At 40.9% G+C, this 17,004-nt stretch overlaps 1 protein-coding gene across 3 annotated transcripts in view; it reads right to left on the reverse strand.

Moving 5' to 3' along the window:
- The window catches only part of EGLN1 (egl-9 family hypoxia inducible factor 1), a 60,562-nt gene that overhangs the window by 7,818 nt on the left and 35,740 nt on the right, over positions 1–17,004 (reverse strand). For all 3 annotated transcript variants that reach the window (XM_055373111.2, XM_004028581.5, XM_055373116.2), the window contains exon 2: positions 2,407–2,526. In XM_055373111.2, coding sequence (XP_055229086.1) covers positions 2,407–2,526 — 120 coding nt within the window. The remainder of the gene's footprint in view (positions 1–2,406; positions 2,527–17,004) is intronic.

Consider the following 17,004-nt stretch of genomic DNA (forward strand, 5'->3'; position numbering starts at 1 on the left):
AACCTGTGGCTCTCCCTTTCCAGACGGGCTTGATGCACAGATTGTGAAACTTGATTCTATCCATAAAGGATTATTATTTACCTAAACACCAACTAGGCATCAAATCGCACTGGGAACTGTGGTGGGCTCTGGGTGCAGAGTAGGGAATAATGCAGACAGACTTTGTCCTTGCAGGGTTTACGATCTGGGGATAGGCAAAACCCAACCAACCAAATAGCTCCTTACTCTTGAATAACTACACTCCTAAGCAGGTAGACTCTTAAAATTTAAAGAAACTCTAACACCTGGTCAGGACAACATGGGGTTTGAGCCTAAACCTAGAATCTATAGTTAAAGAAAAGGTTTATCAGGCTCACCGTCAGGTAAGTTAAATTCTAGCTACTCTGACACCCTTGCCAACCTTCCTCAGGTTCCAGTGTTGTTCAGAGTGATTCCCCAGGCTACTATGCAAACATCTAAAGAACCTCCAAACTGAGAACATGTCTTCTTTCCTTTTTTCCTGCTCCCTTCCCTTTGACTCAAGTCATTGGGAGTACCACAGGTGACCTGCTGAAAATGTTTTCAGTGAAATGGCTACTTGACACTTCCACTCTTCCTCCTCTGAATTAGGTGGCCCTCCTGTGTGCTCCATAGCAATCTGTCTTGACACTTTGCATAACTATCTGTAACTGTCAATCTTTCTGATCCGTATCCTCCAATAGACCCTAAGCTCTGCCAGGGCTAATTCCATTTCTGCTATATCCCTAGCATCCAGAACAACTGACACACTACATATTCAGTGCAATCTAGCATGGAAAATTTCTATTCTACACACAAAAACACTAGCGACGTTTCTCTGCCTATGTCCTAATTTAAAACCTACACATTAATGACCCTGACTAAGTATTATAGAAATTATAAGATCAGCCTAGAAAAAGCCTAACAAAATCTAGAAGTTAGAAGCTGATGAAACACAGTTCTAGCTTTCTAGCTATTCACAAAATCCAAAAAAAGTCAATTTTTAAATTTTTACTAAAGTTACACCAATCTGTTTTGTGCCTTGGGCTCAAATTCAATTACAGAATTCATTTCTCTACTTCAAACTGTGAAAGCTGTAACAGAAAAACCATGCTTGTTGACATGCCTCAATAGATACTCAGCAGAAGGGTTAGCTCCATTTTGAACCTGGACTAGGGCAGAGAAAACTCTTTAAATCAGTGTGTTTTAGAAAGATTAGTGAAGCACTGTGAGCATATTCTAAACTTAAAACACTTTTTAGGGTAGGATTAGGTTTTTGCACATTTAAGACTCAGGCAGTTTCCATTTGTGTGTTTTGGGGGATGCAGAGAAAGAGGTTTTTTAAAGGTTATTTGACTTAAAAACAACAAAAAAAGGCACCCTGGCTACACAGGTATGTTCACTTTGTGAAAATCCACTGAACTATACAAGCCACTTTTCTATTTGAATGTTATACTTAAGATTTTAAAAAATCAACCAAAAAATTAGTCTGTACAGTCTCTAGTGTAGTAATATATGACATATTTTTTAAAAATCATTTAAATTTAATGAGACTCAGGCTAATATTAAGGAAATATATATTTAAAACAAGAGAGATTAAATATATTGTACATTCTAATTGGTTTTACAGGGCTTGTCAGTACTGATAAACTTCCAGTTTTTTAATAATCAGGGAAAGACTGAATCCTGCCTCCAATATTCAGTTAAACAACTCAATGCCATATAATATTTTTACAAAAATGCCAAGAATAACATAGCAAATAATCCTTAACAATTATCTATAGATAATCTCCCCCAAAAGCCATTATAAAACAACTGTTCTCAGAAATGTTTTTCTAAAAACTATTAAAAGGAAAATATTTTAATAAAGGTCACCTTTCTAAAAAAGTTAGATTTTAGATAAATGCTCTAACATCTGAAAATAAATGAATCCACTTTTTAAGATATATCAGTACTTTTTTATATGGTTTTGAGGTATAACTGATATACAAAAATGCGTATCTTTAACATTTACAATTTGATGAGTTTGGATATATACGCACACCCTCATGACACACCACAACCAAGGTAATAAACATATCCATCACCTCTCAAAGTTCCGTTTCCCTTCCCTTAACCTCGTGTGTGTGCGTGTGTGCGTGTGTGTGTAGAACACTGAACATGGAGTCTACCCTCTTAAATTTTTAAGTGCACAACACTACGTTGTTAACTACAGGTATCATGTTGTATAACATAGAGTAGTATTTGTTTCATTTTACAAAAATCCACTCCTAATACCTGAGACTGAAACAAATTTAAGAGGAAAATTTTTAACTGTGTCTGTGACAGTCTTATCAGAAGTATGAAACTTAATGCTTTTGAGAAAAAGACACCTGTAAGAAAAAAAAAATGCTCAATTAAGTTGCATACCTTGGCATCCCAGTCTTTATTAAGATAATATATACATGTCACACATCTTCCATCTCCATTTGGATTATCAACATGACGTACATAACCCGTTCCATTGCCCGGATAACAAGCAACCATGGCCTGTAATAATGATAATAATGATTATTAAAGTCCATGTATAAATAAAAAGAGAGAACAGCTAATAAATCAGATCTCTGATTTTTGGCTACTGATTTACACTTAGATTCTTCTAATAAAAATAATATTTTGTAGATAAGATATGGCTATTATTCTACATTAACATTTATAGGGAACACAAGATAGGTTGATGAACAAGGACTGGTGAATTCTGCTTCACAGTGATAACTCCAAAGATCAGAAAAATTTCTTGGTCCTACTTTGACAATCTTTATAAATACAGATAATCAAGATCAAGTACGTTTTTGTCCTGCTCCATGGGAGATTTCTCTCTTCCTTGAGCTCACCTCAGAACACCTACTTTACCATCTGATAGGTGAACCAACCCAGTCAAACACCCCATCTGACACTGTCTCTGAATGGTACCAATTTTTTTTTTTTTTTTTTTTTTTTGAGACAGGGTCTGGCTCTGTTGCTCAGGTTGGAGTGCAGTGATGCAATCATGGCTCACTGCGGCCTCAACCTCCTGGGCTCAGGTGATTCTCCCACCCCACCCTCCTAAGTAGCTAGGACTATAAGCACGTGTCACCAGGCTGGTTAATTTTTGTATTTTTTGTAGATATGGTGTCTTACTATGTTGTAATAGGGATAATTTAGGAGGTCAACTAAACTCCGAACATTAACTCATTTAGTGTCAGTGATTTTTTTTTTAAAAAAAGGACTAAACCAATTAGCTTATGTTTACCCTCTTTGAATCAGAAAGAAAATTATTTGCTCAGATTATAACAAGATATGGTTCAGAAGACTGCTGGATGTTAAGCTTAAAGGTAGAAAAGAGGCCCAAAATAAAAAGCACAAAATAACTTCCATATTCTAGGTGTACATGATAATTAACTGAAATTGGTAATGGTATTTTAAAAAAAATTCTCAGGAATTATGAAGAAAACAGACAAAGACGTTCAAGGTTATGAGCTATTCTTGTTTTTGTTTGTTTTTTTTTACGGAGTCTTGCTCTGTTGCCCAGGCTGGAGCGCAGTGGCACGATCTCAGCTAACTGCCTCCACCTTCCAGGTTCAAGCGATTCTCCTGCCTCGGCCTCCCGAGTAGCTGGGATTACAGGTGCATGCTGCCATGCCCGGCTAATTTTTGTATTTTTAGTAGATACGGTGTTTCACCATGTTGGCCAAGCTGGTCTTAAACTCCTGACCTCAAGTGATCCTCCTGCCTCAGCCTCCCAAAGTGCTGGAATTACAGGCTTGAGCCACCACACCACCCAGTTTGTTATGAGCTATTCTTGAAGTCCTTTATTTCTTCATATAATAAAGTCAATGAATTAGTATAAAGTTATCAAACAGTAACCGAATTGTTCTACTATCATATTAAAGAAAAATGCTAATTTTTAAAACTCACTTCCCATCCCTAAGAAACTAAGAGGCATCTTAAACCTAAATCCTTATTTAAAAATCCTGTTTCCCTAGACACTCTGAATTCACTGCTCTTTATAAGCAGCAGAATTTTTGGAGAACATTATATATGTCTCTGTTTTTCCTGACTCCAGACAGACTTAACAAGTTCCTTCTTTCAGCACTGGAGGTTGGTAACAACCAGGAGTGTGGCATGGGCTTAGTGGGTTTAAGTGCTCAATAAATGATGAGCCCAAATGATTTTCTTGTCACTAGCTACCCAGGAAAGAAGTTTACCTTGAACAGTAACTGTAAGAGGGTACTAATTTAACAAGGCAATTACTCCATTTGTGGTTAACTGAGGTAATTATGATGAATTACACAATATATTGTTATTCATGGGAAAGAAGGGGGAAACCTGAACTCTACATCTCAAAAAAGTTAATTTGGGCCTTTCCAACTATCTGGTAACTTCAGCATCTCTTGTGTAAAGAAGGAAGGGGAAAATATTTGTCAGTCACTCACCCCATCGCATCCCATATACCCATTTAACAAATACCTCTTGAACATTTTCTATGTATATGAAAGGCACTGGGGCTAAAATGATGAACCAAAGAGAAAAGGTCCCTTGCACTCATTTACAGTAGTCCCTCCTTATAAGAAGTTCTGCTTTCTGTGATTTCAGTTACCTTTGGTCAACTTAGTCCAAAAAATTAAATAGAAAATTCCAGAAATAAACAGTTTATAAATTGCACACCATTCTGAGTAGTGCACTGAAATACCTTGCAGTCCTGCCCCGTTTTGCCTGGGATGAATCATCCCTTTGTCCAGCATATCCACACTGTAGATGCTATCCACCCATTAGTCATTTAGTAGCCTTCTAGGTCATCAGAGCAATCGTCGTGGTACTTGTGTTCAAGGAAACCTTATTTTATTTAATAACAGCCCCAAAGTACAAGAGTAGCGATGCTGGCATACTGTTATAATTGTCCTATTTTACTGTTGTTGTTAATCTCTTACTTTATAAATTAAGCTTTATTATAGGTATGTATGTACAGGAAAAAATATAGTATATTAGGATTTGGTACTATCCACAGTTTCAGGCATCCACTTTGGTCTCGGAAGGTATTGCCCTCAGATAAGACGGGACTATTGCACTATGAAATCTGGTCTAACAGCATAATTAGCCAATAAACAGATATATAATGTAATGTTAGGTAGTGAAAAGTTGTATTTTCTTAAGATATGAAAAAAATTAGGTATATAGAGAAAGATGACATGATATTCTTGAACAGTGGTTGACATCTGGGTTTAGACTTAAATGAAGCGAGCGGCAAGTTGGGCAAATCTCTGAAGGGAGAGCAACGTGGCAGAGGGAAAATGAGTGCTCAAAGGCTGAACAAGGCAGGAAAGAGCAGCAGGCCAGTGTGGCTGGAACACAGCGAGCACGGGCCAATGTGATCAGAGAGGAACCAGGTAACCTAGAGCTGCAGGGCCTGGTAAGCCACAGGAAGGCCTTTGGATATTGTGCTAAGAAGGGACAGGAAGCCAACAGAGAATGTATCTGACTAACGTTTTGAGAATATCAGTTTCAAGTCTGTATGAACAAAAACAACCACAACAACCTCAGTATCGCTTACCACCTAACATTTATGGGACATTTACTGTTTGCCATGTCCTATCTAAGTAATTTGTGCGTAACAAGTTGTCTGACACAACCATGTGAGGTAAACAGTATCACTGTTCTCACCCTCATTCCTCTAAACTGAGGTTTAGAAAGGCTAATTAGTATTCGCAAAGTCACATGACAGGGAATCTGGTTCCAGAACCCATGGAATTAACCACTGTACTAGACTGCAGGAAGCAAAGAGTGAAAAGAGAAGACTAAGTTAGCTATTAAAGTTTCCGGGCAAGAAACCAAAGAGGCTGAGCCCAGAGTAGCAAAGTGGGGTGTATTCTGAAGGCAGAAAACCAACATGATTTGCTAATGGGTGGAGAGTAAGAGTCAAGAATGACTATGGGGTTTTCAGCCTAGGTAAGTAAATGAATGGAGTCACTGTACATGAAAATGGAAACACTAGGTGAAAGAGCGGTTTTAATTACAAGCACCGGGTAGGAGAGGAGTTTATCGATAACTGTCAAAATGAGCCAGACATCCCAGAATAGAACAAAACTGAGGGCACCAGGATTATCCCCCAACAGGGGATCTGTTTGTATTATTCACTTCTAAACTCTTTCCTTAGAGCCCTGGAGCCCTAGGGAGGTATCTAGGGGTAGGGGACTAATTGGGAATGAAGTGATATGAGAAGAGGCCAAACAAGCAGGTTTTAACCCCAACCTTAAACTAGAGGCAGTGCTTAGCTGCCTATACAGTATTTGAATTCCAAGTGAGGATTCTTTGAAAAAATAAAAGGCAGAGTAAAGAAAAGTTTTAAATCTCACGTTTTGAAGAAAAGTTTTAATAAATTTAATGTAATTGTGTTAAGTTCTACAATTCCCAGTATAGCTCAATTATCACCACCTAAATGTATTATTTAAAAGTGGCCATTACCACTTTAGTCTTATCTGGCATTCCCTAGGTCCCTTGTGCTCTGCTCTGGTGACAGGAATACCGAAAAATGAAGAGAAAGGAAGAAGGGAGAGGGGATGAGTGCTCCACAGGGCCTGCATGGATCTGCCAACCCAATTAACTTACCAATACCAGCCCCAGGAAAGGCAGCAGTTCATGATTATAATTGTAAAAAGGATAACACGAAAAACACCAACATAACCCTATAAACCAGAAAGCCTGAAAAAGAAACAATGCAATCCACCACTATATAATTGAGGTAAATTCCTAATTTGCCACCTTATAGAGACACCAACTTTAAATGTTTCAATTTCCCATCGAGAAAAACCTATTTATACATAAACAAAACAAAACAACACTATTTTCTGATATGAAAATATATATGATTTAGGATGTTCTTTTTTATGTTTTCAGAGACAAGGTCTCACGATGTTGCCCACGCTGGTCTTCCCCTCCTGGGCTCAAGCAATCTGCCTGCCTCGGCCTCCCAAAGTGCTAGGACTACAGGCGTGAGACACCGTGCCTGGCTGATTGAGAATGTTCTTAAGATAGGAAACAGCATAAATTTGTTTTTCACTCTGAGAATAAAAGGAAGGAAGAGGTCCGCAATGCCTCTGAGGAATCTAGAGACATTTATTTCTAGCATTAGAAGGCTTCAATATGAAGTTGAACCAGGAAACTTATTTTTCTTTTTTGAGCTGAATTATTTTAAAACAGGGATAGAAAGCTTAGAGAACTAAACTTTGATGGGTTATAGAACTACTATTTTTACCCTGAATGAAGGGAAAAGGTTTACTATCTGAAAATTTATCCTATTAAACTATATTAAAGCACTATGCTTTGACATAGCACTATGCCTTTTGTAGAGGCTGACAGCTAACATTTACTAATCACTTATAGGCCAGGCATGGATAACCTCGATCATTCTTTACAGCAAACCTTAGGTAGGCACAATTTCTCCCCCCATTTTAGAGACCAGAAAACTAGAGTGAAAAGAAAAAAATTGCCAAAGGTCAGAGACTCTAAATGGCAGAGGCAGGATATGAACTGAGGCAGAGAAAAACAACTTCCTTCTGTATTCTTCTTCAATTCCTTGCTCCAGTAAGGCATGTATATAGTCTGCCCAAGAGTTCAGATGAAATTGGTAATCCAGACTCCTAAGCGGCCCACCACCTGCTGCAGTGGCACATGCTCATGCCTAATGCCCAATTCTCCCATGTCAAGATGTACAGTAAGTCCTCACTAATAGCCTCGATAGGTTCTTGGAAACTTTATGTGAAACAATGTATAATGAAACCAACTTAAGTTTCTACAGCATATTTGTGGTCACAAAACATTGCCAAACTTCTAAATAAAGACCAAAACACTTCTAATGGTAAACCTTGAAATAAATGTGAGCTATATACACATTTAAGAAAGATTAATAAAAACAAGGTAATTATTTATGCCATTAGTCCAGTTTTAGGGTTGCAGGTGGCTGGGGCCTATCCTGGGAGCTCAAAGCACGAGATGGGAGCCAGCCTTGGGCAGGACGCCATTCTACTGCAAGGTGCACTCACACACACCCATATTCACTCACACTAAGATAACAGATACGCCAGTCCACATCCCAAAGATGCACACATTGGGATGTGGGAGGAAACTGGAGCACCTGAAGAAAACTCTCGCAGACATGGGGAGAACTTGCATGCTCCACACAGACATTGGCCTCGGCCAGTAATTGATTCTTTATCCTTCATCAACTTTATAACAAAACGACACTGAATAATGTTATTCAAGAACCTGCTGTACTGCACATGGTATTTTTCAGTTCTACAGTTAAACCTTTTTAAGTCTCTTCCCTGCCCACTTCCAAAGCACACATACACATCACTATCACTACCTTGGGGGTCTACAAAAATCTAGTTCAAATACGGAAGAAAACAGGTCATGCTGGAAGGCCATCCAGGTGGGGATGTTCAAAGGGCAGTTGGAAACTTGAGTGTGGAACTCCAAAAAAAATTCATGACTGGAAATGTAAATTTAGGAGCCATCTTCGCATGGGATAGTTGAAGCCGTGTGCCTGCCACAGATTGCCAAGGGAGTACCGACAGAAGAGAACAGAGAACAGATTGTCATGAAATAAAGTCATTTAGAATAAGAACTCCTTGAATGGCGTGAACCCGGGAGGCGGAGCTTGCAGTGAGCGGAGATCACGCCACTGCACTCAAGCCTGGGCGACAGATTGAGACTCCGTCTCAAAAAAAAAAAAAAAAAAAGAATAAGAACTCCTTAAGCCTTGCTGCTTTCTTGATCACAGTAAACAACTCAGTGGTCAAAAGCTGACTTATTATAAATGATTTCTGACTAATTTTTTGACTAATTCATTTCTAAGTGTAAATGATAAGTATATATATATTTTTTAAAAAGACGTATAAGGGCATATAGATTGTTTCCTTAAAAATTAGAAAAATGCTATTATAATAATATTGTGATCAACAATAGTTTTGGAGCTTAATCTTTGTAAATCCTTGATATTTTCCTAAAATTAAATTACTATAAGTGAAATTATTAGGTCTTAAAGCTTTCCGATTGCTGAAATGTTCTCCAGAATTACTGCATGAGCTTATATTCCTACTGGCTTTGTATGAGTGCACACATCTTTTTAACCATTTGCCAACCCAGCACAGTAAGTTTTAATCTTTGAAAATAGCTCAATTTGATAGGTAACATTTATCTTACTAATGTTTTAATTACATCTTATATTTTTAAGTCAGCATTTTTCATATTTTTATTGGCCATTTAATTCAACTGCTTGCTCATATCCTTTATCCACTCTTCTACTGGGTTAATCTTTTCCCTACTGAGTTATTATTATTATTTTAGAGACAGGGTCTCACTCTGTCACCCAGGCTGGAGTGCAGTGGCGTGATCATGGTTCACTGCAACTTTGAACACCTGGGATCAAGCAATCCTCCCAAGTAGCTGGGAGTACAGGTACACGCTACCACACCTGGCTAATTTTTTTTTTTTTTTTTTTTTTATTGATCATTATTGGGTGTTTCTCGCAGAGGGGGATTTGGCAGGGTTACAGGACAATAGTGGAGGGAAGGTCAGCAGATAAACAAGTGAACAAAGTTCTCTGGTTTTCCTAGGCAGAGGGCCCTGCGGCCTTCCGCAGTGTTTGTGTCCCTGGGTACTTGAGATTAGGGAGTGGTGATGGCTCTTAACGAGCATGCTGCCTTCAAGCATCTGTTTAACAAAGCACATCTTGCACCGCCCTTAATCCATTCAACCCTGAGTGGATACAGCACATGTTTCGGAGAGCACAGGGTTGGGGGTAGGGTCACAGATCAACAGGATCCCAAGGCAGAAGAATTTTTTCTTAGTACAGAACAAAATGAAAAGTCTCCCATGTCTACCTCTTTCTACACAGACACGGCAACCATCCGATTTCTCAATCTTTTCCCCACCTTTCCCCCCTTTCTATTCCACAAAACCGCCATTGTCATCATGGCCCGTTCTCAATGAGCTGTTGGGTACACCTCCCAGACGGGGTGGTGGCCGGGCAGAGGGGCTCCTCACTTCCCAGTAGGGGCGGCCGGGCAGAGGTGCCCCTCACCTCCCGGACAGGGCGGCTGGCCGGGCAGGGGGCTGACCCCCCCCCACCTCCCTCCTGGACAGGGCGGCTGGCCGGCGGGGGGCTGACACCCCCACCTCCCTCCCCGATGGGGCGGCTGGCCGGGCGGGGGGCTGACCCCCCCACCTCCCTCCCAGACGAGGTGGCTGCCGGGCGGAGACGCTCCTCACTTCCCAGACGGGGTGGCTGCTGGGCGGAGGGGCTCCTCACTTCTCGGACGGGGCGGCTGCCGGGCAGAGGGTCTCCTCACTTCTCAGATGGGGCGGCCGGGCAGAGACGCTCCTCACATCCCGGACGGGGCGGCAGGGCAGAGGTGCTCCCCACATCTCAGACGATGGGCGGCCGGGCAGAGACGCTCCTCACTTCCCAGATGTGATGGCGGCCGGGAAGAGGCGCTCCTCGCTTCCTAGATGGGATGGCAGCCGGGCAGAGACGCTCCTCACTTTCCAGACTGGGCAGCCAGGCAGAGGGGCTCCTCACATCCCAGACGATGGGCGGGGCCGTGCGGAGACGCTCCTCACTTCCCAGACGGGGTGGCGGCCGGGCAGAGGCTGCAATCTCGGCACTTTGGGAGGCCAAGGCAGGCGGCTGGGAGGTGGAGGTTGTAGCGAGCCGAGATCACGCCACTGCACTCCAGCCTGGGCACCATTGAGCACTGAGTGAACGAGACTCCGTCTGCAATCCCGGCACCTCGGGAGGCCGAGGCTGGCGGATCACTCGCGGTTAGGAGCTGGAGACCAGCCCGGCCAACACAGCGAAACCCCGTCTCCACCAAAAAAATACGAAAACCAGTCAGGCGTGGCGGCGCGCGCCTGTAATCGCAGGCACTCGGCAGGCTGAGGCAGGAGAATCAGGCAGGGAGGTTGCAGTGAGCTGAGATGGCAGCAGTACCGCCCAGCTTCGGCTCGGCATCAGAGGGAGACCGTGGAAAGAGCGGGAGAGGGAGACCGTGGGGAGAGGGAGAGGGAGAGGGAGCTAATTTTTTAATGTTTTCTAGAGATGGGCTCTCACTATGTTGTTCAGGCTGGTCTTGAACTTCTGGTCTCAAGTGATCCTCCCACTCTGGCCTCACAAAGTACTGGGATTACAGGTGTGAGCCACCACACCTGGCCCCCTACTGATTTTTACGAGCTCTTTGGTTGTTAACCGCTGTCATATGACACAACAACAATTTCAACCTTTTTACTCTGCTTGTGTGGAAGAGTATGTTAATACAAAGTTTTTATTATCAGTACAGGAAGGCAGAATATAATTATATTAATTATCAATGTAAAGTTTTTAAAAATCCAAGATTCTTCCCATGTTCATAGAAATATGAAAAATACAGAAAAACAATGAAAGATTATTGAAGAAGAAATAGCATTGATCCAAATCACTCTCCAAGTGGCCCAAGAATTATGAATTGTTTAATAATCTAACACCAAACTACTTTCCTTATTAGGCTCTAATTCTAGCCCATGATTAAAAAAACTTAAATATACACTTAAAAATCAACTTAAGTATGATGCTCCCGACAGTATAATCTAGAGATATGTCATGATGCCTTAGTACTCTCTGAGCTTTCATTTCCCTTTTAGTGAAGAATTGATAAAGTTATACTTTACAAATAAATTCATCTGGTGAAGCACATTATATTTTGAGCTGTCTAGCTCTGCTGTCAGAACAGAGATCTACAATTTGTTAACCTCAGCTATAATCTTACCAGCACCGCACAACTCTTTCTTAGATTCCCAAGCAGGGCTCTGTATTTATATCACACACACCACTTCCACTGCAAACTTCATGAGGAAGACAGAGCAACCTCTCTCCACAAGGAGACTGGGGATCCTGAGCAGGTCTCAGCTTGATCTCCACCCAGGGAATTATACAACCTCATTCTAGCCCATGCAAGGAAGTACCACTGTTAAGACAGACATTCTGAGAGCTATGGCAAACTTGCTATATTATTAATGTAATTCCTTGGGAGAGTCTGCAATTCGGCATTAAAAACAAAAATACAAACAGAACAAAACACTTAGCTGCTTGACATTACAAACATACATTCTGGCACTTCTTGAGGCTCACTGAGCAGGTACTGCACTAGGCATGAGGATACAGAGATTAAAAGTAAAACATCTGTTTCAATTCCAGGGTCTAGAAGAGTTACGATTTAAATTCCTTAAGTTATTTTGGCACAAACAGTGTAATTATTATTTGTTTTAATGGACTAGAGGACATGAGTGAGAGGTTCCTGACATTCATCCTGGAGCACTTAGTTAACATGCAAGCCCAAGACTGGATATAAATAATCATCAGTAAATGAGAAAAGCTTGTAATCAAAAACCTTACTCCAGTGAGACAACTCAAGAAGCCTTATCTCACCTCAAAGCCAGAGAATTTAGTAATTAACATAGTGGATATTAGAAATTATGACAGTATTAGAGAAGAATGGTACTCAAGAAAGGTGTTATGGCTACACACTGTATAGGGACCACGGCTCTTACATGAACATATACATGAATCTAGTTAATCTAATGTGGCCTACTATTAGGGACTGTACCCTGAGCCTTATGACTCCTGCTGGTTCCGTTAGTTCCCCATAAAGGAATTCTGTTATTTGATTCCAATTAGGTTCAGCTGAATCCTAAAAGCACACTAGCATTTTTGCCTTAAATAAACCTTCCATAAAAGGTGCTTGGCAGGCCGGGCATGGTGGCTCAGGCCTGTAATCCCAGCACCTTGGGAGGCCGAGGCAGGTGGATCATCTGAGGTCAGAAGTTTGAGACCAGCCTGGCCAACATGGTGAAACCCCATCTTTACTAAAACTACAAAAATCACCCAGGTGGGGTGGCACACGCCTGTAATCCCAGCTACTCAGGAGGCTGAGGCAGGAGAATCGCTTGAACCTGGGAGGCGGAGGGTGCAGTGAGCCGACATCTCACCACTGCATTCCAGCCTGGGCAACAGAGCGAAACTTTGTCTCAAAAAAAAAAAAAAAAAAAAAGGTGCTTGTCAGATGTTCTAAAAGCATAGAGAGTAGGAATTTTATCCACCTAATAAAACAGTATTTTTGTGCTTGCTTCCTAATAAATTTTTTTTATGTGTGGCAGAACTCAGTGTGAGTTTTGCTTTCACAGTAACATGCCATTTAGAAGCTCGGTTCTGGGGGAAGAGATTTGTAACACTCATTTAACTGTAGCCTCCAAAGGACAGCAGTACCTCTCAATAAAAACCTAATACCCGTAAACAACTACTGGCTCAGGTCAGGTCACAACAGGCAAACAGTTATGCAAAGGCACACAGTACAGTGTAATAAACACCAGAACAGAGTCTTACTTACACAAAGTACCCAGACAGCAAAGACATAATTAACTTTGTCACGGGAATGGGGATCAGAAAAGACTTTATAGAGAAAGTGACAAACGTGCAGAATTTTGAAAGATAAAAATAGAAGTTTTCCAGAGTAGAAGATTCTGTTCTGTACAGGGAAAAGAATATTTGCGAAAACAGAATCAATATGGTGCCTTGAGAGAAATGCAAATAGAAAAACTGTTGGAAGATGAAGTGCAGTGTGGAGCAGTAGGGATGGGGCAGGACAGACAGGCAGGGGCAGCTCAAAAAGGCTCTCACTGACTCACTGGGGAACTTTACCTTACAGGCCAGTGTTGGCCAGCTGTGTTCAGTAAGAATCACTTGGGTTACTTCCTAAATTATGATGATTCTTATGCCCTCTGCTTGAAATTATGACGTATCAGGTATGGCATGAGGCCTGAGATCCCGTACTTTTTTTTCTTGACAATTATTCCTTCATAAGAGATCCTGGACTTTAAACAAGCACTTCATTGTAATTGGCAAAAAAACAAAAATAAAGAGTTTTGAATAATAAAATCATTTTTCCATTTTACAAACATCACTCAATCTACTTGTAGAGGATGGCCCAGATGACATGAAATAAAAGGTTATGGACACACTGCTGATAGATGAGAGCCAGAATAAAGGGGAGTGAGAATGGAGAGGACAGGGCAGCTTAGAGCAACAGTAAGAGTGTGAAGCAGAAAGGATGTGGTGCTGGCGAGAGAGAAAGAACTCATTTAAAAAAAATTAAACCCTAAAAATATACACTATGTGTTCATTCAACAAATATTTTCTGAGCACCTACTATACGTCAGACACTGTTCTAGATCTTGGGGATACAATACTTAATAGAAAAGATACAAAGTTACTGCCTTCAGGGAACATTTATTCTAGCAGGAAAAGAAAGAGAAAAAATTAAGTCAATATATAGCATAATATAAGAAATGGCAGAAGACAAGCATTAGGAAGAAAAAAAAAAAGGAATAGGGAATACAATGCTAGAATGTAATTATTTATAGGGTGGATGGTCAGGTAGGCCTGACTGAGAAGTTGACATTTAAGAAGAAATGAATGTTCCAGGCAGAAGGAATAACTGGTGCAAAGAATCAGGTGGCAATGTGCCTGGCATATCTGAGGAAAAAGAGGGTCAGTGTGACTGGAGAGGAGGGAGGAAAGCAGACAACAGCGAAAGATGAAGTCAGACAGGTAAGGGGTTGGGGACACAAATCATGAAGGGCTTTAGAGAACACTATAAAGACTAAGTCACCGGAAGGCACTGGGTAGTCTGGTTGCCATGCAGAGCAGGGGCTGGCAGACCACGGCCCACTGCCTGTTTTTATAAGTAAAGCTGTATTGGAATGCAACCACACTCATTCAATTACATATTCTCTATGGCTGCTTTTGTGCCCCAACTCCGGTCTAGCAGCTATGACAGAGACCGTGCAGGCCACAAAACCTAAATTTTTTACCACCTGGCTCTTGACATAAAAAGTCTGCCAAGTCCTGATGTGCAAAATAGACTGAAGGCTAGCAAGAATGGAAGGCAGAAGAGTAGTTAGAAGGCTACCGCATAAATCAGGTGTGGTACAATGATCACTTGGACCACAGTGGTAGCAATGGAGGTGGTAAGAAGTGGTGGGATACTCATACTATCTTAAAGGCAGAATAAAGCAAGATGTCCAGAAAGATTGGTATGAGATATAAAAGAAGATGACTCTAAGGTTTTGGTTTAAGCAATAAGGAAAATGTAATTACCATAAACAGATGAAGAAAGCATATGGTGCAGCCTGAGTCTGGACAATGGGAGAGATCAGGAGTTCAGTTTTGAACATGTTCAGTTAGGGTATGTGTGAGGCATAGTGCCAGGAAGTGTGAGTAGAACAGAGAGGAAAACTGATCATTCCAACACAGATGACAATTAAAATGACCAGTCCATGTGCTATTTCACTGGGGAGCAGGTTGGGATCAGGAAGGACTATCTGAAAAATGAGTTTTGAAAGAGTATGAATTAGCCAGGTAAGGAAGGAGAGGGGGAATATTCCAGGAAGAGAAAAGGTCATGGTGTGTGTGTAGACACATGCTGTGTAAACTGCAAACAAGGGTGAACCTGACGTGTGAGGCAAGGAATGTGACAGGTAAGGCTGGACATAACTCTGGCCCCTTCCCAAAAGCTTAGTAAGCCCCAGTGATGAACTTGGGTTTTAGTGGGTAACAGGGAGCCACTAAAGAGTTTTAAACAAAGAAGTGACACATTCAGACTAGAGGTTTTCATTCACTTCGGTAGGTGATTGAGTGGCACCATTTTTGTAGTACAGCTATAAAGCAGTAAGTTGCTAAGACTGGCCAGAAAACATGTAAATCAGGCTCTTAAGAATTCAGTAACTGCAATAAAAAGGAGCTGATTTTTTTCTTTTTCTATTTTTGTTTTCCTGAGACACAGTCTTGCTCTGTTGCTGGAGTGCAGTGGCGTGATCACGGCTCAATGCAGCCTCAGCCTCCTGGGCTCCTGCCTCAGCCTCCTGAGTAGACTAGCTAATTTTTAAATTTTTTATAGAGACAGGGTCTTACTTACTATGTTGCCCAGCTGGTCTCGGACTTCTGGACTCAAGTGATCTGCCTGCCTTGGCCTCCCAAAGCGCTGGAATTACAGGCATGAACCACCATGCCCGGCTGGTTTTTTTTTCAGTAATAGCGTAACTCCCTTTGTAGGCAGATAACCAAACACTTCTGAAAAGTTTTTTTGTGGCATGATGGACAAAGATTCAAGTCACAACTTTCATAAGAGTACAAGTTCTATTTGTATAGAACTCTAGTTCACAGCATTTACAAATAATTATCTCATTTCAATTCTGCAACAACTCCATGAGGTATTCAGAGAAATGACTATCTCCATTTTACAAATAATTCTATCCAGTCTTGTTTTAAGAGCTGAAGTGTTTAATCTTTGCATCCATACCACTGCAGGAGAGTGTGGTTAATGTAAGGACAAGATCCAGTCTTAGAAAATAATGATGAGTCTGTTTCATGTAACATTAACCTCATTCTACTTTTATCACTCTGAATTAGTTTAATGTTATTTGTTTTTTCACATCATTCTTAGAAAAGTTACTTAATTATTTATATATTGCCATACCTAAACACACTCATATTTTTTTCTGGGTTTCCCCAACCAGACTGTAGACTCCAACAGAGCATGAACCAGCTCTTATTTATTCTTGTACTCCTAGTGCCAAACACAGGCACTCAAATATCTACTGAATAAATCAATTAATGATTTACCTTGAGAGAACAGAGATGATAGATTAGACAGATAAAGAAGAGTAACATAAACATCTTTAATACAATTTTAAAACAGAAGGTGAGTTTTACCATCCATTGCTAAAGATTGATAGAAGTACTGCTAGCTTGTAAAAATATATATACATATATTTTAGACACAAGGTCTCATTCTGTCACTTAGGCTAGGGCGCAGTGGCTTGGATCATAGCTCACTACAACCTCAAACTCCTGAGTGGGAGTGATCCTCCTGCCTCAGCCTCCTGAACAGCTCTACAGCT

The sequence above is a fragment of the Gorilla gorilla genome, chromosome 1 (genome assembly GCF_029281585.2).
Source record: "Gorilla gorilla gorilla isolate KB3781 chromosome 1, NHGRI_mGorGor1-v2.1_pri, whole genome shotgun sequence".
Taxonomy (NCBI): Eukaryota; Metazoa; Chordata; class Mammalia; order Primates; family Hominidae; genus Gorilla; species Gorilla gorilla.